Raw genomic sequence first — 22,286 nt, 5'->3', positions numbered from 1 at the left:
TCTTTCTTTTCATAGATGGCTTTGTTCTTCTTTCCGCCATTCATGGTCTCTTACTTCTCACGTATAAGGAGCGAGTTTAATTTATCACGTGATATGGGTTTTTGATTTTCATTGGCTCTGTTCTCATTATTAATTAATTAGCGTCCGTTTGCCAGTGAGGAACAGTTGATGCGAGGGAGTCTGGGGGTCGACGCTCGAAGAGATGGTTGTGGGACAGCCATTGAGAGCTGGGGGGTTTGTTTAGCGGTGATCTGTGATGGAATCACGGATAACCTGGTCTGGGCAGAGACGTGAACTGCTGTAGTTGGGACACGATCTGGGATGGTCGCCAACTACATGTGGAAGCGTGGCCAGGCTGTGGAGTATAGGATTTCTTTGATGATGGCGGCATGATGGTTGGAGGGAGACCATTGTTGCTTGCTTTCGAAACTGGCCTACCTACGATTGTAACAGGTTTTTCAACATAAGTAATTGTATGTTTCTTTTAATTAATATATGTATATTTGCGTTCATACAGGGTATTACGTAATTTACATTACTTTATTATCTGTTAGTACAGATTACGTGGCTCTTGTGTGTCATGGCGAATGCCAGTTGAGCGAAGATTATTAGGCTAGCCAGTCCCGAAGGATTAGTAGATTGATAGTTTGCTTAATTTCTGCTACATCCATTTTGTTTATATTGTGACAGCGACGTGAGAATCGAACTCACGACCAGCGTCCCGCATGAAAGCAGATCGCACAGGCTCCACGGAACATTGAGTGACGTCGCGCGGTGGAGAGAAGAGAGAGGGTGTATTACGTCACGCGACGAGTCTGCGCGCGCAGCTGCTACTTAACGCAGTGAATGTGGAACGACCTTCTCGACTATTCCAGAAGTCTGTTGATGTAGAGATATCGAGATAATTCTCTACACACCTGTAGAAGGTTCTCGCAACTATGATTTTGCTATAAAAGAGCAGGCGCCAGCGAACTAGACAGAGTTTCAGAGTTTTCAGTTATTCAGTCAGTGAGAAAGCCAGAGCAAGCAAGCCAGCCGAAGTTCGACTCGAGTGTGCGTCCGCATCTGCGTCAGCATCCGAAGGCCTGAGTTCGAGTGCAGTGGACCGCAGTTGGAGGGACCTGAGTTCGAGTGCAGTGGACCGCAGTTGGAGGGACCCGAGTTCGAGTACAGTGAACTGTCTCTGAAGGTCTGTGGTTCGAGATACCGTGAACTCGAGTGACTGAGATAGAAGAACTGTGAACTGAGAACTGGTAGTTCTGATTTGTAAATAGTGCTTTGTAAATATTAGTTAAGATTAACAGTTCATTGTTGTGCGTAATAGTCCAAGTAAATTGTCATTGTCGTCGGTGGTGTGCTATAACGAATACGGTGTTGAGTGGAGATCCAATTGTTGACGAGAGCGTTTAAGGTGAATTGTAGAAAGGAATTATTGTTGTGACGAATAAATTACATTGTTGTAACTAATAAAATTCACAATATTCTTATTACCGGAAGTGTAATCTAATAAATGTTATCAGACAGTTTATTACTTGTGCTAAGTGTTTCATTTGTTCCACCTCACCCATGAGACTATCGACCCTATTGTACGGTTGGCGGCAGGGTACAATTATAATTAATACAAATAATTCAAATTAAACAGAGGCAGATCGTTTCAGGGTACTAAGAAGAGAAGTGAGAAAATAACTGAAGAGAGAAGAGGATTAAGAGTAGTACTAAGGTCGAAAAGAGAGAGAATTAGGACTAAGAAGAGGAAGTACCTACTGGAGGATAGAGAAAGAATATGCATAAGAACGAAGGAGACTTCCAAATACAAACTACACTTCTTCATCACTTACAAGGTGCACTGACGACATCGTACACAGGGGATGGCTGGTCTGTGTCCTTGACTGGCAGCTCGTGAGGACTGCGCTCCAGCTGGCTCTGCCTCGATGCTGCAATGGGCTTGCTCCCACCTTGGCGCCCGGCTGTGGATGACCGCTGCGGCACTGCGCGGTTCAGATCTCTGTCGCTGCCGTAACGACTGTGAAGAGACGAACCGCCAGGACGTCGTGGCTGGGGCTGAGGCTGCATCCCGTTAGCTGGCAGACTGGAAGGAGCACTGGAAGAAGCGACTGAGTTACAACACATTCAGTCTTGTAAAAACGACATATACTTAATACACAACTAAATTTAAACTCTCACACACTCTTCGATATCCTAATCAACAACACTAAGGCATCTCTTCCACGCTCATACACTCACACTTTTAGAAGGCAATAATTCAGAAGATGGAGCTTTAGTAAGATCAATGACAAAGAAAGAAAAAACTCTGAAATGGCCATATGGCACATTTAAGGTATATTACGTTTTTTTTTATCATATTTTAAGTACTGGAAGTGTCATAATTGAATTGAAATGAAGAAAAATGAAATGTATGTTCTAAAGAATACCGACAGTCATAAAAAGATCACAGTGCCAAGTTTTAAAAATTCGTGGCAGTAAGTTTGTTAATACCTTGTGTGTGAACGGTCGATGCTCGTGCTACGTGGCCTGATACCAGGTTTACCACCTACAGACGACGTCTCTTCCGAACTGGAATCTTCGTTATTGTTGGTGTTGCCAACTTGACTCAGATTTACTGAAACCAAATCATTTAAATCAATACATCATCAACTTATCATCTTAGTAAGCCAAACATGATCTTATGTTTAGAAATATTAAGAGTTTTTTCGTTAAGAGTAAGTAGTTGTTGCTGCTTAAAAGTTTTATAATTAATAATTTTTATATTACAAAATGGTGCAAAAAATAACCATATTCTCAATAAATACAAGGTGCAATCAATGTATTATTTCCGAACTGCATTTGTATTTATTGTACTGTTAAACATACATGGGTGTGTCACTGAAGATCATTGCTTCCATGCCTGTTGAGTCAGTCTATCAAACAGCGTAAGATTGTCTTTAACCCTTAGGAGTTGTGCGTCCAATATAGTGGCCAGCTAGTATTATGGTCATGACGTGATATAATATGTTATAAATTGTATGTTATATATAAAGTACGTTGATATTTTTTAATTTTATATAATATTAAGGACATTGTACTTGATTAAAACAATAAACAATCTTTTTTGTAATGTTTCTTTTTTCTTAAAGGAGCACAATCATTTCAACTGCAGTCAACTGAAACTCCATCAGCTTCCATGCACACTATTACACCAACTGTTTTACATGGGCCCTCCCCATCCTTTACCACAGACTCAATTGACTGCAGTGGGACGCAAACCTGCGATCTTAGGCACGATATGCTGGCCGGACATATCGTGTGCACCTTAAACCGCTTGGCTAAAGAACCCAACAAGAAATTTACATGATTATGCAGGTCTGTCGATTTGTGTAATCTTCATTTTGAACAAAGGTAATATGTACATATGTCCTTCATTGAAGAAAATGCCATAAAAATTATTATGACAAGATAAAATCCCATGATTGACTATACCAGTATTTCTCAAACTATGGTCCGTAGGTCTGCCCTTGTGGTCCTTCAAAAAACACAGAAAAAAAAATAAAATTCAAACGAATTGCGTATCTCACTATAGCCGAAAATCTCAGAGTTTCAAATGACACATGGCAATCGCCTTTCACTTTTTCTCCCAGTATTGACATTTAATGAAATTTATTACCCTACCTGTCTACTGACTTCCCACTCTACTCTCAACAACAAAAGAGGAATTTGAAGCACTATGAACGTTGTGTTTCTCGCCATCTTTTCCCTGCACATCTGGCGCCTGTAACCCAGCCAGGGACCACCCAAATTCACAACAGAGGACCAAAGTACTGAACCGTTACATGTATTTATAACTTTCTTAATAGTTTTGCCGATATCCAGTCTGCACATTGAAATGGTCACGTACTGTACGCCGTACACCAATCATACAAATCTGAGGTCACAATTTAAAACTTATTTTCCAAGTAAATATGACGAATTTTCATGGATTCGTGATCACTTTCATTGCGATATTGAAGATAATAAACTTTCATAGAGTAAAAGAGAACAGTTAATTGAACTTTCGAATGACACCGGACTTAAAATGAAATTCCAAGCAGAAGGTGTGGTTAATTTCTGGACCTCATCACAAGTGGAAAAGAGGATACAGTGAACTGTACAATGGTGCATTAGATATTATAATTCAGTTTGCTTCTACGTATCTGTGTGAGAAAAGGTTTTCATCATTAACTCTAATAAAAACAAAGTACCGAAATCGACTCGATGTATGTGACGATCTCCGACTTAAGCTTGCCAGCATACATCCAAGTATAACAACTGTGCAAGAATCTCATTAATGTGAGTACCAACATTTATTTATTTTTTTTTAGTTAATTAGTTAAAGATTATCTAAACTCTAATACTTTGAGTTATTAAAAAAAAACGAAAATGAATTTTCTTCTATTAACATTAACTTAATTAGTTAATACGAATATAAAATTAATTCAATTAAATTAATTTTAATTAATTGTTTCTATTTTTAAATATAAGTAACTGGTATTAAAATATGCTACAAAAATAATAAATTTGCTTTCGAAGGGAACAAGAGTAAGGTGGTCTGCGAAACTGTTCTGACTTAAAGAAGTGGTCCCCACTTCAAAAAAGTTTGAGAAACGCTGGACTATACTGATAAAACTTATTTTGCTATTTCCCATAAATTGTATTTTATGGAATACAACCTTCGTATTCTTATTCATCGAAATTACTGCATTTAACTTGAGATAGTGTACAGAATAAGATGAGATTAAAGAAGAATAGGGAGACAATGGAGGACTACAAGAGAAAAATAAGAACGAAACAAAAGATAAGAAAATGGAGCATACATACCAGAGGAGTAAGCAGCAGTGAGGCCTCTTCGCCGGGCATTCTGACTGCTGGCTGTGCTCTTGCTGCCCAGGCTGGTGACCTTGTTCTGGGAGCTGATTGTAGGCCGCATCAGACCGTTCACTCTGGACTGGGCTGCGGTGCTGGAGCGCTGAGCCAGGCTGAGGTCACTCTCTGAGTCACTCTGCGGCAATGTTACTCATGCTTAATAACATGACTGCAGGCTTCGCCACAGCAACACTCCCATGCTACTGTGACATTTATTACATCCCACACTGACGACACTCCTTGATTGCAACTAGCAAATTATAGAAACTATTACACCAAATATCAAGAAAGTAATATTGCAAAATGTCAATTCTTTGGTTGCTTTTAATCAGTGCCTCTTAGGATAACCCTTGACTTTCATAATCTCGTTTCTGAGGTGTGGGAATTTTTAAGGCAGAAATCATCCTTGATATCTAAATTACAGAGGAGAATGATTAACAGAACCTGATTTTGATGCGAGGAGGATTCTGATGCTGAAAGCTATTCCTCCTCTCTCACTCCAATCACATGCTAGTACAATTACGTGGTAGTCATTTCCAAATTCAGCATGATGACATCTTATCAGTATCAATGTTTACTTGTACTGGTAAAAGTCAACGTCCACTGTAAATTTTAAAACTTGTACGACTTAAATATACAGGGTGTCTAAAAAATAAACTCACAAGTTGGATCTGGTAGTAGCCACAGAGTATAGAAAATTTTACATTATGTTTTATTTAACGATGCTTGCAACTGCCGAGGTTATATCAGCGTCGCCACTGTGCCAGAATTTTGTCCTGCAGGAGTTCTTTTACATGCCAGTAAATCTACTTACATGAGCCTGTCGCATTTAAGCATACTGTATTTAACCTGTATCTTGTACTGAGTACTACAGATGTAACTTCAGAATAACAAGGGCTAAAATGTAAATATGAATGTTAAATTTGTTACTTATTTGTGTTAGCATAATATTTACGTCATGAAAGATCGAGGTAATGCATTTATTTCTGTTATGGTAACAATGGTTATTAAAGGAGAAAAATTCACTCCGGCACTGGGGATCGAACCCGGGTCCTTGTTTCTACATACCAAGTGCTCTAATCACTGAGCTATGCCGAAGTTCAATCCACAGCACCGGATAGAATTCCTTTCCTCTAGTGTTTTTCCCTTTGCGGCCTGACTTCAAGTTCGACATATATGTGAGATATATTAAGTTAACTGCCATTATACAAGGAGCGCACTCAATTAAGTGACTTGGTGACTGGGATTTCACAGTATTATGCACTGTTGAGCAAAGAATCTACGTAAAGATTAATTTCTTATTGAATGAAGTTTGTACATTGAATATTGCATTTTCATTGGCAGTGCGTAAAGTGAGTACTACATATTTTAAGCACTGGTGTTCTAAAGGCTCACTTTATGCACTGATAACAGTGGGTAAAATGTAAATGTTATGTTTTATTTAACGACGCTCGCAACTACAGAGGTTATATCAGCGTCGCTGGGTGTGCCGGAATTTTGTCCCACAGGAGTTCTTTTACATGCCAGTGAATCTACTGACATGAGCCTGTCGCATTTAAGCACACTTAAATGCCATCGACCTGGCCTGGGATCGAACCCGCAACCTTGGGCATAGAAGGCCAGCGCTATACCAACTCGCCAACCAGGTCGACGGTAAAATGTAACTTTACGCACTATCATAGAAAAAATACAACTACTTACTATCTTTTATTCAATTTTGCGGTATGTAGTTACCGCATGAATTCCTTTTGAGAGTGCTTTGATACATAATATTCAATTTTTTTTTTTTTGAGAGTGCTTTGATACATACATATTCTTTTTTTTTTTTTGAGAGTGCTTTGATACATACATATTCATTTTTTTTTAGAGTGCTTTGATACATACATATTCAATTTTTTTTTTGAGAGTGCTTTGATACATACACATTCAATTTTTTTTTTTTTTTGAGAGTGCTTTGATACATATATATTCAATTTTTTTTTTATGAGAGTGCTTTGATACATACATATTCAATTAGAATTTCTTTCTTTTAGAAAATACTTTTCGTTTTACTGTCTTATTGAGGTTATAATTCATAAACAGCTGTTCGTTTCAGAGCAGCCATTTTAAGGCCTTCTTCTTCTTCTTTAGATATTGGATAAACAATGCTGTTGCTAATAGTCATGAAATTGCTTTATAATCAGTCAACAGTCAGTTGAAAAATTCACCATTGTGAATAAAATTAATTCATTACAATAATTAATTGCCATAAACAAAACAAAGGCTTAAGGCCTATTGCCTAAATAATAGAATTACTTCATTAACCACGTACCTGGTTCAGCATGCCCATGGATGTGCTACGCATCATATTGGTGTTACTGCTGTGGCTGGAAGTGCCTGCTTTGAGTCCATGTCGAGGCAGGGTGCGGCTGCCAGCAGCAGCACCCCCACCACCACTACTACCACTACTACCCTTATTGGTCACTTTTCCTGAAACTGTCCATTACAAATGTGAACAATTATTTAGTTGGTAATAGTCTACAGATTACAAAGTGTAAAGTTTCCACTTTCTATTCTCCACAATAATAATGACAATGAACAAAGGTCAATTCACCTGACAGACAGATATTCAGATAAATAAAGTTTAATAACAAGCAAGATCAAAGTCACTTAATAGATTTTCAGAAAAAAAAAAAGTTTAATATGTGTAAATAATAAAAAACCACAAAAACGAAATGAAACAATTTAGAGAGTCCTTTGTTTTAGATACAGCTTTATATTTTTCTTTACGTATTTTTTGGAATATTTATTTTAAAATGAAACAGTTTTTTTGTACATCAGTATTATAAGCAGTCTTTATTGTTGCTCAAAATCGCTCATAAAATTTTATTACATTGCATAGCACGTAAGTTACGTAATGAAATTGCCATAGCAATTAACTAGTTTGTATTTATAACAGTGCTACACCATAATATTTTAAATTCATTGTTAACTCTTTAGCACTTATTAGTGCTTTCTGGTTGTGCTAACTGATGGTGTTACATGTCAACAATGTGACATTGAAACTTGTGCTCGGGTTTCTGCCTCTTCTTCAAGGAAAATTCCCTGAGAGCCGAGCCCGGGAATCGAATCTGGGACCTCCAGATGGGCACTAGATCACAAAGGCAGTCTAGCCATAATATTAATATTAATTGAAACAAAGACTTTCTAAAAGAAAATGAATATTTTTATTAATCAATAATTCAAACTTACTTCTGAATATTAAAATCAAACGTAAGAGTAAAATGTAAAATTTAATCAATTGACTTGTTGTGATATATATGATAAAATAAAACTACACACTGAATAAAATGTAAAATGTAATCAACTGATTTGTTCCAATAGATATGCCAGAATCAGAATTACTGTTACTGAAAACTCTAGTTTTCTTACGCCAGCAATTTAATAAATTATTTCTTATGCTTTTTTCATAACTATCACGGTTTTTTTAATTAAACTCAATTCTACTTTATAAGCTTCTTCTAACATACCTAATCGTAAATTGATTTCCACATTTAGCAACAATGTCAATAAATTCAACAAACCAAACAATGACATCACGAGTACACTGCAGGCATTTGTTTCAGAATAACTGATTAGAATTCGATAACTTATTTATCCATTTCGTCTATATTAATTCTGTTATAAAAAAGTGTATGAAACACGTTTATAATGTCACACAGGTATTGCATTCATCAAAATAAGGAAACTTATGATGCAATAGAGTACTGTCATAAGACAGTATACTATTTTGATATGTTGTGAAACTGTGTCAACTCAGGCCGTGTCTCAAAGCTACATTTTCAGCTGAAGTGAACTAGATTGTTGACTAAATAGCCGGATGTGACGTCAGAAGTCATGATCTGAAGCTACATAATGCATAGCAATCAAGTCCGTAGTAGCTAGTCAACGAAAATGCTTGCTTGATTGATGACTTGTTCACTAAACAAACATGGATACCTCATCAGCAATTGGGGTTATGAAATCTGAAAATGCTTTGGAAGTGAAATAATGCAAATATGATGTAGAATAACACGTTAACTTTGAACACTGACATTGTTAGTACCTTCTGTACAATGTTTTAAACATTACTGTAAATATTAAGCCCTTATCTTTTCCATATAACTCTAATGAAACTGCATTAGGACACTGCATTCTTAATTCAGTGCTGCACCGTGATGTCGTGGTTTTTAGAAAAATAATCTATGAAGAAGGCCATGTTTCAAGGATACATTTCCAAAGCTCTCTAGTGTATAGTTTACAAGTCACCAAGTAGTTAGTCACTAGTGTGTAGTATGGACTTGAGCTTTGAGACACAGCATCAGCTTTTACATTCTATATCTGATTATACTGCCAAAAATAATTTTTAATTTCAAATGAAGTCAAAAGAGATACATTACCGTTATTAATAAAAACTAAGCAACAAATCATACTGTAACATTACTACAAATTATAAACTGTTATTCTTGAGCCAGAATTTCAATATATAAAATTACATTTCCTAACCTTTTAGACAAGTAGACAATGAGATATAATTCCACATGTTTCAAATGAGCTTTGAAACACGTTCTTGGAAATGAACACTGAGGAGTTGCTAACAGTACAACATCGCGATGGAAAGCATTCCATGATACTGGAGCCTCATGCTATGTAAATACAGACATGCAGTGAAGTAACAGGCAACGCTGCATACACTGACAAGCACTGATATCCACAGAAGAAATTGGATTGCTACAATTCTTCTCCAAGTTCATTTATGTCTGTTAAGTGATAATGACCATGTCTTCCTGTCCTATTCTAACTCAATTATGGGCATTATACAATACATTTTTCTTCGTAGCAATTACCTACTTCAATTTGATTTTAATATGAGAACGTGTTTTATGTCAATATTACTCATTATAGTAAATAAATAAATAAATAATAAACTAATAAATAATTAAGTAATAAATAAACAAACAATTACATAAATAGTAGCTAAATAAATAAGCAAATAAATAAGGGTCATTCCATGTCTTGCATCTAAAAAAATATTTTCCATAAGTTTATTTCTGTATGTTAAAATATGCAACAAAGTCCATGACACATGGCTATATAGCATTTTAAAATAAAGATCTAACTTATATGTTACCATAAACAGCACAGTTGAACTTTGTTAAATGATTGATAATTTCAATCGTGGTTTTGTTTCCTATGTTGGCTATAATGGGAGTTCAAAAATCTGACCAAAGAAGGAACAAGTATCTCTGGAGAAAGCTTCTGTCATAGTTAAAAAAGTGAAACATACAAGAGTTATTAAGCGTGGACAGTTTGTTTTTGTTTAAAAACGATTAATTTTCACAGTAAAATCAAACAGTAGAACTTTGTGATTGCATATTTTGGAACAGATGCATTATAGGACCCACCCCGAGTATTCCATAGTATCGATTATATATTGTATATTTTCGATTATTATATCAAGTATGCCATCTTAACAATACTAAATACATAGTACTATAAACATGTATAATTTAAAAAAATCAACAATAATGATATTAAGCTCATATTAGTCACCTTTGTTATACAATATATTAAATTTTATTCAAAATAAAGTTAAAGAAACAAACCAAAGCTAAACTTTAAACACAGTAACATTAAACTTTCAAACAATACAACATTGGTATTAATACAACAATAAAATTAAGTTCATATTAGTCATATTTACAATATATTATAAAATACTAATTCTACTCAATTTATACTGCATTTTTGGTCCAGGGAAAATACTAGTCTTTCACAAAAACACATTTTTACTAGTATTTCCCCTGGACCAAAGAATTAAAAACAAAACTGGTGTAAAATTAGCATTTTACCATGGACTTCACTGGAGATGTTCCGTTTTATCTTCTCCGTTATCCGAGTGATTTCACGAAGTGCTACGATACGGCGTTCCTGTGTCTATCATTTAATGCCTTGTAATTTCCAATGACATCTCCACAGGAGTTCATCTCGTTTACTTTTAAATTTCTTCAGTCTCATCCCAGGATTGCATGTTTCACAAAACATTTCACTCCTAAGTAAACCACATTCGCATAAAAAAACCATAAACATAGCCAACATGTCTCTATTCATGGATAAAGCTATAAAACGTTTACAACTTATTTATAATTCCATAATTTCCATTTCGAAGTCTACATTTTAAATCAAGAGGGACAATTTGATCCACTTCTTTTTTATATTTAACTATAGCATTCGAAATTGCCGCCATGATTATGATCAAACTAATTTACAACAATATTGATTGGTTGGCAACATAATGAAAACAATATATATCGATCATTTAATTGATCGAAACGCAACTTACGTTGACCTTTTTTTGTGGCTTAGCATATTTTTATATTTAGGGTGGGTCCTATAATGCATCTGTTCCCATATTTTGTTTCCTTTTATATCTTTAATTAGTTGTATTTTCAGATGTTTGGAGAAAATAATAATAAAATAATTGAAATTTTATATTTTAACTATTTCGTCACACTCGTAACATGTTCTAAATATTCTATATGTTCTTGGTCAAATCCAAATCCAAGTTTAAAAAAGGTAATCTTGTGCCAAAAATCTTACAGATACAGAAAAAAATGTCTTACTCTTTCAGAATTTACCAATTAGCAGAGTTACCAAATGAACTAAAGGAATGCGCACTGCCAATGGAAAATTTTGTCACACCCGTAACATCTGGTCTCGGATGAAGATGCAGATGAACATAATAATGACAATGAAATGAGCCCGAAGTTACAGCAAAGCACACACAAGCTCAAGCACAATTATGCTTGTGTAGTTCTGTGTGCTAGTTGTTCTATGTTCTCGTAAGTCTGCACAAATGATATTACATTTGAAACGTTCTGTCAACTACTTTAAAATGTATAGCAAAAATCGTAGTTTTAAATACATCAGTTTTACTTCGAAAAGGATGAAAATTACTACCTAAACTGCCAATGACTGCTATGATTCTTTAATAAAATGAAATGTAATTATTTTATTTATATTACAACAAAAACATAAATATGTGTGTGTGTAATGCTCAACATTTAACAGTAAACTCATTCTTCTTCTTGCTTCCCAATATTTAGATGTAAAGTCCATAAAATTTTCCAGAGATTCACAGATTTTTAGATATTCCATGTCCATGCCATCTTCTTTATTGCACAATGAACATTTAGCAGAGTCCAATAAGCCGATTCGAAAAACATAAATATAATTATAACTGAATGATAAACTGAAACAGTAACTTACAAAATTAAATGCCACATGCCTTTCGTCATTGAAAACAGGATAAAAAAATGCAAACGTTTGTATGAAATTCTCGAAGCAAATTGAACATAAGTACCTTATTCAATAATGGAATGTAATGCTTTGAGATGAAAGACAAACAAGCATTTAGGACTAGTTATATGAATACATGATATATGGCACAAGTAAAATGTAAAGAGCAGAGTGTACCTTTGATAAATACTTCAACACATGATTCTTAGATTATGCACAAATATTCTACATTGTTTTAGTGAGTGAATATGTCTTTAAAGAAGAGTATTTATTGGAAAATTAATAATTTTTTTTAAATTATTTCCACCATTCTACGACTTAATTTTGTTATTCTAGGTTTAATTTGTAATTCAGTAAATATAAAATATTCTTTGTTTTTCTATGATAAATTATCTAGCTTTCATTAGTCAGGTAATCTTTTCGTACTTTGATTTTTATTGTAATTGTAATTGTAAATTTAATACTAATTGTAATTTTATTTGTAATTGTAAATGTAATACTAATTGTAATTTTATTCTTCATATTATAGTTGGAATCTTCTGGTAGAGGGGCAAAGAAGACCTGATGGCCTTATCTTTACCAGGTTAAATAAATAAATACTAAATACTAATACTACTTAGATACTGTTTCCAATTTCTAACTTTCGAACACTGTCTTCTGCTAGGCCTATAGGATTATATCTTAAGTTCTTTGAATATTTTCATTGACTTAGTCTGAATCAAAATTAGACGAAATTTCAATCGTGGACTATACTTTTCTGATCAGACTAAAGAAAAAACTTAAGAAAATATCCAAATATTAAGAAATACACTTGATTATGTTGGTTTTAAAGTGTAAAGACAGTAATTTCTCTTTATCAAACAGCTGTTTCTGATTGAAATAACTCTTTCTTAAGGTATCATTAGTTTACATGTAACACAGTGAGAAAAACTGATGTGACCAGATTAATTTCTTGAGAATAATAGGAGAATAACCTATTAACTTTATCTTCTAGTGTAAAACAAAAGACAAACATGTGATTGTCACAATTGCAATGCTTTCTGTGCTCTTGATACGCAAGTGCTTGTGAAAGACATCCAAGCCTGTGTTGTAAGACCTCCTACCTTGAACAGGGGCGGCATGCAAGAGCTTCCGAGGTGCTGTGTTCGCCAGGTCACTCAAGGAACAAGCTCGGCGCAGACCACCTGACTCACTTGCCTGAGTTCCTTCATCACTGTCTGCTATTCAAACCGAAAAATAGAAACAAGCGTGCATTCTAACTACACAAGCTAAGAAAGTGCAAAGGCAAACACCTTTCAATTTGTCACACATAAATGTGGAAGTTTCAATCTACTGTAATCCAAATAATATTTTAAACCTCAGTAGACAAGATGCAATAACCACAAAATAATTTGCTTCAAAGGGGAACAGGAAGCAATGGTGGTATATTCAGGAGATACTTTGATTGAATATTTTGCAATTCTAATGCATGGAAGATTGACAATACGATGTTTCCAAGAGTGGATCCATCTTCAGGTTGTGGCAATAGATGTTAATGTGACCGGCCCTAACTTCTCGGGAGAAATATACAATTTAAAACTTTTTATATTGCGAAAATCTACGGTTTTTGTATCATATCACATGAGTGGATGTAGAAACATCCTGTTTTTTTTAGTCATGCATTAGCTTCATCAACAGGAAAAGTAAAGATGGGGGAACCTATCTGTTCAATTCTGGAAGGAGCCAATTCCAAACATTTGGATGTTTCTACATTTATGTAAAAACCCGAAAATTTTGTATTACCGTTAGAAAAACATTATGGAAGAACAGTGGAACAGAAGACAGAAAACGAAGAAAGTCAATCCCAGTGCATTTGCAACAAAATAAACTGCGTCTTCTGGTGAAAAAGGCGAAGGAGTGAAATATATGAGCCGTTCAGAGCAAAAGTGGTGTAAGTCAAAACTGGGTAATGAGGTTTAAAGTAAAAATTCTGTAAAATACAGCTCAAAGTATCAATTAATATGTCCTTCCTGCTATTCACTGACTACGAATAGTTTAAATAAATTGAATATTAATTGCTACTTTGCGCTGTATTTTACAGAATGTTTACTTTAACCCTCACTACCAATTTTTGACTTACACCACTTCTACTCTGAACGGCTCACATCTTAATTATCGAGGCAATTACAAGCGGCCGAACTCACTTGACTGACAGATAGGAGAGAATTGAAAGTAACAGAATGTAGAGAACTAAAAGATAGAATAAAAAACTATTACAGATGGTATAAAGTTACAGAAGGATAGGGAGCAGGGATTATTCGTACGTAAAAAGTAGGTAGAACGAATCTGCAGATAGAAGATAGATCCAACCTTGAAAACAAAGTTCTCCCCTCCCACCCATCAATGACAAAGTTCAATAAAAATTTCTCCTGAATAATACAGTTATATCAACTCCTCTTTTTTTACAACAATGTGCAAACAAATACAATGAGTTGATAACAGAAAATTATTTCATACCACTTGATGGATACTCTAGTTCAAGTATAAAGCTAACCTTGTAATAAAACACAGCATTTAAGCTACTCTAAAATAAAACATAATAATCAATTCAAAGGTCGGAATTTAAAACACTGAATAAATCAAAATATAAATAAATAAGATAACACAATTTGCTTATGTAATCACACTTTTACATGAAGAATGTATCCAAATTTAACATTTAAATTTCTGTAAGTGATACAATTATTTGATATGTAATCATCACACTGAAACAAGAGAACGTGGTGAATGGTGAGCAATAGGTATGGCATGCTAGCTGTGCACTTGTTTAATTCAGAGCGCTAATTTAAGCAATACCCAGTAAGAACAGTTGCATACAGAAGTTAGGGATGTGATGAGGAATCATATTCTTCTTCAACATCTTATATTATAATAATAGTAATATGACTGTCTATTTATTAAGTGTCTGCATGCAAGTAGCAGGGTTTACTTCAGGTTACATGTAATACTTGGACCTTATTAGTCTAGACGGGCACACAGTGTAACTCCTGTGATGTACAAGTTAGCATAGTGCCAGGCTTCCACCTAGGTAATACAAATTCGAATCTTCTTTAGATCATGGATATGTTGTTGTTGTTGTTTTCTAATGCCAGGCGTTTGACAATAAAGTCATTTGACCTCTTGCACTCCAATATTTTTCAAAGATATTATCATGGCCAACCACTGAAGCACAGATTTTGAGGTGTTCCGAATCCATTTCTTGGTTTGAGTTGCACAATGGACAGCTAGGGGACTGATATATTCCAATTCTATGCAGATGTTTGGCCAAACAGTCATGGCCTGTTGCCAATCTAAATGCACCTACAGACGATTTTCGTGGTAAATCGGGAATTAACTGTGGATTTTGATGCAGAGAGTTCCATTTTTTCCCCTCGAGATTGTGTTATCAAATTTTGTTTGTTGAAGTCTAAGTATGTAGATTTAATAAATCTTTTCACAGAGTAATACGTAGATTTAGTAACAGGTCTGTAAGTAGCAGTGCTGCCCTTCTTTGCTAAAGCATCCACATTCTCGTTTCCCAGAATTCCACAGTGGGATGGTATCCATTGGAATACAATTCTTTTATTGAGTGATATTAATTGAGAGAGCATTTTAGTTATTTCTGCTGTTTGAGATGAAAGTGTGTGTTTAGAGACTATTGATAGAATAGCTGCTTTGGAGTCTGACAATATAACTGCATTCTTAAATTTATTGATGTGACATAGACGATTCCTGAGACTTTCACTTATTGCAATGATTTCTCCATCAAAAGTTGTAGATCATGGATATCAGTCTTTTGACAATGTGATTCTCCTTGTCTTGGCGTGAAGGCCTGTTGTAAGGTTAACTCAGAATTACAGGAGATCCACCATGTATCCATCTAGAAAAACTTCAGATATGGAATGAGGTCAGGACCTGTAGAGGGCAGTACTGTCTGATACGGAGGGAATCTATGTCATAGAGAATCTAGCCAGGTTGTCCGTCAGAAATATGTCAGCTATAGAGAAAGTTCAAATATGGGGTACAGCCGGCGCCAGCATTTTTGGCGTATGTGCTAGATATATAGTGCCCAGTTTGTGAGCATATTGCTAGTGCAGCTGAGAATGGTACCACTTCCTATACACGTCACATCAGCCATTTGCCAAACACAGTTGTCAGACTGACTGTGGCAAATGGAAAACACTCGCACTTAACGTTTCCATTACTTATTTCACATGCCAAAAACGGTGACGCAAGGTTGCAGTGCAAGAATTAGTTATAGACTCCTACCTCCTAGATCTCATGTTATCCAGAATTAATAATCAATGAGTTGTTACAGATACTATTTCACCTTTTCTTTGTCGGTTATTTAATGACACTGTTATCAACTACTAGGTTATTTAGCATTGATTAAATTATGTTTTAATTAACGACGCTCGCATATGCAGACTTAAATGCCATCAACTGCGGCCGGGATCGAACCCACAACTTCGGACACAGAAAGCCAGTACTCTACCGACTGCGCCATCCAGGGCGACTATTTAGCATTGAAGAATTGGTGATCGCGAGATGGTATTTGGCGAGATGAGGCCGAGAATTCGCTGTGTGATTATCTCACATTCACCTTAAGTTGGAGAAAACCTCGGAAAAAACTCAACCAGGTTATCAGCCCAGGCAGGAATCGAACCCATGCCTGAGTGCAGCTCCTTATCAGCAGGCAAACACTGTCTGAGCTATGTTGGTGGCGACATTATGTTTGTGTAGATGTGAAACCATATTAAACCAATAAGGAGTGACTCTGCACTTTAAGTGGTCAGGTACAGCTACCCACAGTTTACATGTGACTCTGCCATGCAGTATTAGAATTTCGAATCAGCTATGAAAATAAAAATGAATGTGTGTTCACAATACTTCTCCACAAGAGAAAAATGCGTTCGGAATTTTGTAAACATTGACAATATCTGTGCTCTGGTTAAAAATATTCGAAGATCGCATAACATGAGATAAGAGTTTATTATTCCCGCCATCCACTGGTGGGTACAACTTGAAATCGATTTTCTTATCCAAGCTGCATACCGTATCATAAAAATTGTAATTTGTTTCAATTCCAAAGAAGAAGAAGAAGGAGGAAGAGGGGGGGAATATAAGAAAAAGGATAAGGGGAGAAGAGGATTCCTGTTGATCCTAGGCTTTCGTAAGCCTCACTATATGTCTGTCAAAATATGAGCCAGTTACAGAAAACTTAAAAAAATATATGGATGTAACCAAAGCTCTGGTATGACCCATAGAAAGGTAGTTAAAAATAAATGATATTTAATGTTTAAAATATGATAAAAGTTTAAAAATGTAAAAGTTTCAAGACTTCACTGTGTTAAAACATTGCACGTTGCATTATATCTCTGCCAATGAATAACCATCGAGTTTGAAGTGACTTGACTTGGTCGTTGGCAAAACAAAAGACATATGTTTGCTTTCATTCCAGTGCTCTGGCCACTGCTTGCTTGAGTGTAAGCTGAGAGTTTAGACAAACTTTTTCTCACACATTGGTACAATCTTTTGCTATCTTTCTTTCCCCTCATTGTAACTATGATGTTGCACAGAGGCAGATATACAATACAAGATTAGTGCCTTGAATATGCCATACCAATACGACCATTTCGGAGTCTGTATGATTTGAGGCTTTCTCGGCGTTGGTTCGCTAATATGTTTTTGCAGGATATCAGCCGAGTTAAAATTTTGGAATGTTCCAAGCTTTCAACTGCTACCTCTGCAGCCATCTCCAGAAGCTAAATATCAAAACCATACATAATCCACAGAGCAAAATCCGGAGTCATCTACGTCAGGTTAAAGACAGTCAGGGCCTAAGGACACCAGGGATTTACAAGATTCCATGTGAGTGCGGCGAAGTATACATAGGGCAGACTGGCCGCACAATAGAAGGCAGAATAAAAGAGCATAAGAGGAACCTGAGGCTGTATTACCTGGAAAAATCTGCAGTGGCGCAACACAGCATAGAAAAGGAGCATAAAATACTGTTTGACCACACCAAGGTCATTAACAAATCAAGCCACTACTGGGAAAGTACAATCAAGGAGGCCATAGAGATTAAGCTGGAGATACACAACTTTAACAGAGACGGTGGACTATAGCTCAGTCAGGCATGGACACCAGCCTTGGACCAGCTTAGGCCCTCTTACAATCAAGGTCACGAAGATCACGGATCGAGGACAGCAACCGATTCCAACCGGCGGAACAGGACTTGTCGCCCGCCAAACTTCACACAGGAATCCCGGGAGGGGTGGAGCTTACGAAGGAATGATAATTCCCAGCCCCGGATTGGCCAATCCGCCAACCAATCCCGTATCACCTGAGAGAGCCTAACATCTATATAACCTACGACTTTCTGTCCAGACACAACTTCCCTGAAGATGGCTGCAGAGATAGCAGTTGAAAGCTTAGAACATTCCAAAATTTTAACTCGGCTGATATCCCGCGAAAACATATTTGCGATTTCGGAGTCTGTTTACTCATCATCAATGATCTTAAAAGTAAGAGTACGTTACCTTTTAACAATATTTAAAAACTTTTATCATATTTTAAATATTATAAGTGTTATAAAGTGAATCAATATCAAGAGAAACTGAAGAGCACAGGGGAAAAACAATCAAATTCTCTTAAGGATGATTTCATCATCTAATTCAGTATATTACTGCAAAATTTACCGATGTTCCTAATGAAAAATAGGAAAGGATGACTGTATACGCGATGATAATTAATAAGAAAATATACTGAATTAGATGATGGATCACCCTGATTGTTTTTCCCCTGTACTATTCAATTATACTTAATGTTCAATCATATAATATAGCATGTGCAGCAATACTTGGTAGTAATTTAACATTTCGTTTAGAAGTGAAGAGTTGAAATAAATACAATTACATAAGCAAACAGTGTGTTAGAAGTGTGTACAAAGAGGAACATTAGCTAGTGACGGTTTAAAGTGACATCGTAAGGAAAGGGTTAACATATTACAAAGGAATATCAAGAAGCAGGATGCTCAAGAAGTTATTACAATCAACTACAAACAACGTAACATGCGTCAGAAAAAATGTAAGCTGTGAAGGTAAAGATATCCCCTTCACATGCCTTGAAGGCTAATGGGGAGCATGGATGTCCGGAGTGAAAATTAATCAAATACAAAGCGGAAACCGTATTACATGAGAGCACACAATAGAACATACTCAAAAGCAGATGCATTACACAATAATATGCATAAGTGTGGCAGTAGAGAGATTTATCTTTCCTATTAAGCCTTTCCATTTCGTTTATTTTTTCAACACCACTGAATCTAACAGATAACATGAATTTTACACACACAAAATACAGTCACTGTTTTTCAATCTTTTAGAATCAAAATAGTTTAGCAGTCTTTCAATCTAACACTTACACCATTTGGTACAGCAACATTTCTCAAACCTCCTGGAAATAAAAGCTTACTTTACAGTAGTTTAAAAATTCCTCAGACCTCCGAAAAATATCAATATGTTACAATCCACTTTTCTTAATCTTTATAAACATTCACACTATTTAAAAACGCACGGATTTTATATTACAGATTGGAATATGTTACTCAAATAATATTACACTGTGGTTTACCAAGCCACATACGGTATCGTGAAAAGCAAATATAGTCTGCAGATCATGGTTTGAGAAATACTGTTGTACAGGACACACAGTGCTCTTGGAATGACTTTGTTAAAATAAAATAGAAAGTGCATCCAGACTAGACTGCTATATGGGTCTTTCCAGGAAAGAAGTCTACCTATTGCAGTTCTCTGTTGAAGAAATATCTGACGATATCTAAGATAGGAAAGGTTTAATATACGAACATCTTTACCATTAACGTCTTATAGTAAACTCCTGATTATTAATTTGTGTTCGAATTAATGGTTTCGTGAATTATTCATAAGTTCTTATTTTATTTACTTATTTTTGCATTTAATTTATTATTACTTACTTGCTTACTGGCTTTTAAGAAACCCGGAGGTTCACTGCCGCTCTCACATAAGCCCGCCATTGGTCCCTATCCTGAGCAAGATTAATCCAGTCTCTATCATCATATCCCACCTCCCTCAAATCCATTTTAATATTATCTTCCCATCTACGTCTCGGCCTCCCTAAAGGTCTCTTTCCCTCCGGCCTCCCAACTAACACTCTATATGCATTTCTGGATTCCCCCATACGTGCTACATGCCCTTCCCATCTCAAACGTCTGGATTTAATGTTCCTAAGTATGTCAGGTGAAGAATGCAATGCGTGCAGTTCTGTGTTGTGTAACTTTCTCCATTCTCCTGTAACTTCATCCCTCTTAGCCCCAAATATTTTTCTAAGCACCTTATTCTCAAACATCCTTAACCTATGTTCCTCTCTCAAAGTGAGAGTCCAAGTTTCACAACCATAAAGAACAACCGGTAATAGAACTGTTTTATTAGCTAGCATATAAATATTATTATTATTATTATTATTATCATTATTATTATTATTATTATTAAGTTGCAATGCAAATGGAAGTTTTTATGATACGATGAAGCATTGCCTGTATTTAGTTTATTACAGGCTTCAATTACAATTTGCCTGCAACTTAAGCTGGAAAACAGACCTAATTGCTAAAAGTTGACGACAGCTCCATCTTGTCATGACTTTAAAATGAACAAAATGATTCTAACAAAAAGAAAACTAAAAGTGACTAAAAAGTTTGAGAAAAGAGATGTTGTGCCTAGTTATTAATCGAGTAACAGATTTTTATATAGATATAATATTTACTATTAAAATAGATTATACAACTTTTCTGAAAATCTATGCAATTCCACCCCTTAACAAACCCTAATAATCAGGAGTTTACTGTACTTCTATTTTATAGAATCGCGTTCTGTACAGTTCTGAAGACAGGAAACAATAGAAAGAGGGTTTATTTGGGTATTTCAATTTCTATTGAAGGATTAGCTAAAGTTTTGTGTCTACTTTTTTGTATTTTGATGTCGTCCTTTAAGTATTAATAATCTTTGTGTTATGGAAATAAAGTGAAGTTTATATGATTAGTTCACCAAATCACCACTGATTCAGAACTAAGTGAGAATGATGGATTGCTCTCTTAAATAGCGAAATAAAGCTGGTGATTCTACAATGTAAACTTACAAAGAAAAAAATCCTTGTCTCTGAAATACTCCAGGCAAATCTACTGACTGATTCTCGTCAATGTCAGAATTCAAATCAGAATCCTTGGCTATCATTTTTTTTTTCGTAATGACTTTTTAATTTATAATTGTTCACGCTGCATGGAAAACATGAATTAGTATCAATGCTAATAATTTCGAGGGAAAAATTGTTCCGGAGCCGGGTATCGAACCCGGGACCTTTGGTTTAACGTACCAACGCTCTACCACTGAGCTACTCGGGAACTCTAACCGATACCGATCCAATTTTTCCTCTATATCCACAGACCTCAAATTGGGCTGACAACCGTCAAGCAACCATCTTCGAGTGCACACTAACTCTGTGTGACTTAAATTGTGGTTTTCTGTTAACGAACAGTGACGTGTATTATGCAAATCAAGATTTCAGGTATAACTCCCTGTAAAGTTGATTCGAATAATTTCGAGGGAAAAATTGTTCCGGAGCCGGGTATCGAACCCGGGACCTTTGGTTTAACGTACCAATGCTCTACCACTGAGCTACTCGGGAACTCTAACCGACACCGATCCAATTTTTCCTCTATATCCACAGACCTCAAATTGGGCTGACAACAGTCAAGCAACCAACTTATACCTGAAATCTTGATTTGCATAATACACGTCACTGTTCGTTAACAGAAAACCACAATTTAAGTCACACAGAGTTAGTGTGCACTCGAAGTTGGTTGCTTGACAGTTGTCAGCCCAATTTGAGGTCTGTGGATATAGAGGAGAAATTGGATCGGTGTCGGTTAGAGTTCCCGAGTAGATCAGTGGTAGAGCGTTGGTACGTTAAACCAAAGGTCCCGGGTTCGATACCCGGCTCCGGAACAATTTTTCCCTCGA

General features: G+C 35.7%; 1 protein-coding gene across 6 annotated transcripts in view; it reads right to left on the bottom strand.

The window, feature by feature from the left end:
- LOC138714634 (mitogen-activated protein kinase-binding protein 1-like) overlaps positions 1-22,286 on the bottom strand; it is a 525,862-nt gene that overhangs the window by 20,800 nt on the left and 482,776 nt on the right. For 4 of the 6 annotated variants that reach the window (XM_069846668.1, XM_069846670.1, XM_069846673.1 and 1 more), the window contains 5 exons: positions 13,317-13,433; positions 7,208-7,371; positions 4,852-5,032; positions 2,497-2,620; positions 1,839-2,101 (listed from right to left, as the gene is read on the bottom strand). In XM_069846668.1, the coding sequence (XP_069702769.1) occupies positions 1,839-2,101; positions 2,497-2,620; positions 4,852-5,032; positions 7,208-7,371; positions 13,317-13,433 (849 nt within the window). The remainder of the gene's footprint in view (positions 1-1,838; positions 2,102-2,496; positions 2,621-4,851; positions 5,033-7,207; positions 7,372-13,316; positions 13,434-22,286) is intronic. The other 2 variants (XM_069846671.1, XM_069846674.1) reach the window with 2 other exon arrangements.

The sequence above is a fragment of the Periplaneta americana genome, chromosome 15 (genome assembly GCF_040183065.1).
Source record: "Periplaneta americana isolate PAMFEO1 chromosome 15, P.americana_PAMFEO1_priV1, whole genome shotgun sequence".
NCBI classification, from domain to species: Eukaryota; Metazoa; Arthropoda; class Insecta; order Blattodea; family Blattidae; genus Periplaneta; species Periplaneta americana.
The sequence above is the reverse complement of the archived record's forward strand: the minus strand, read 5'-3'. Positions and strand labels throughout refer to the sequence as shown.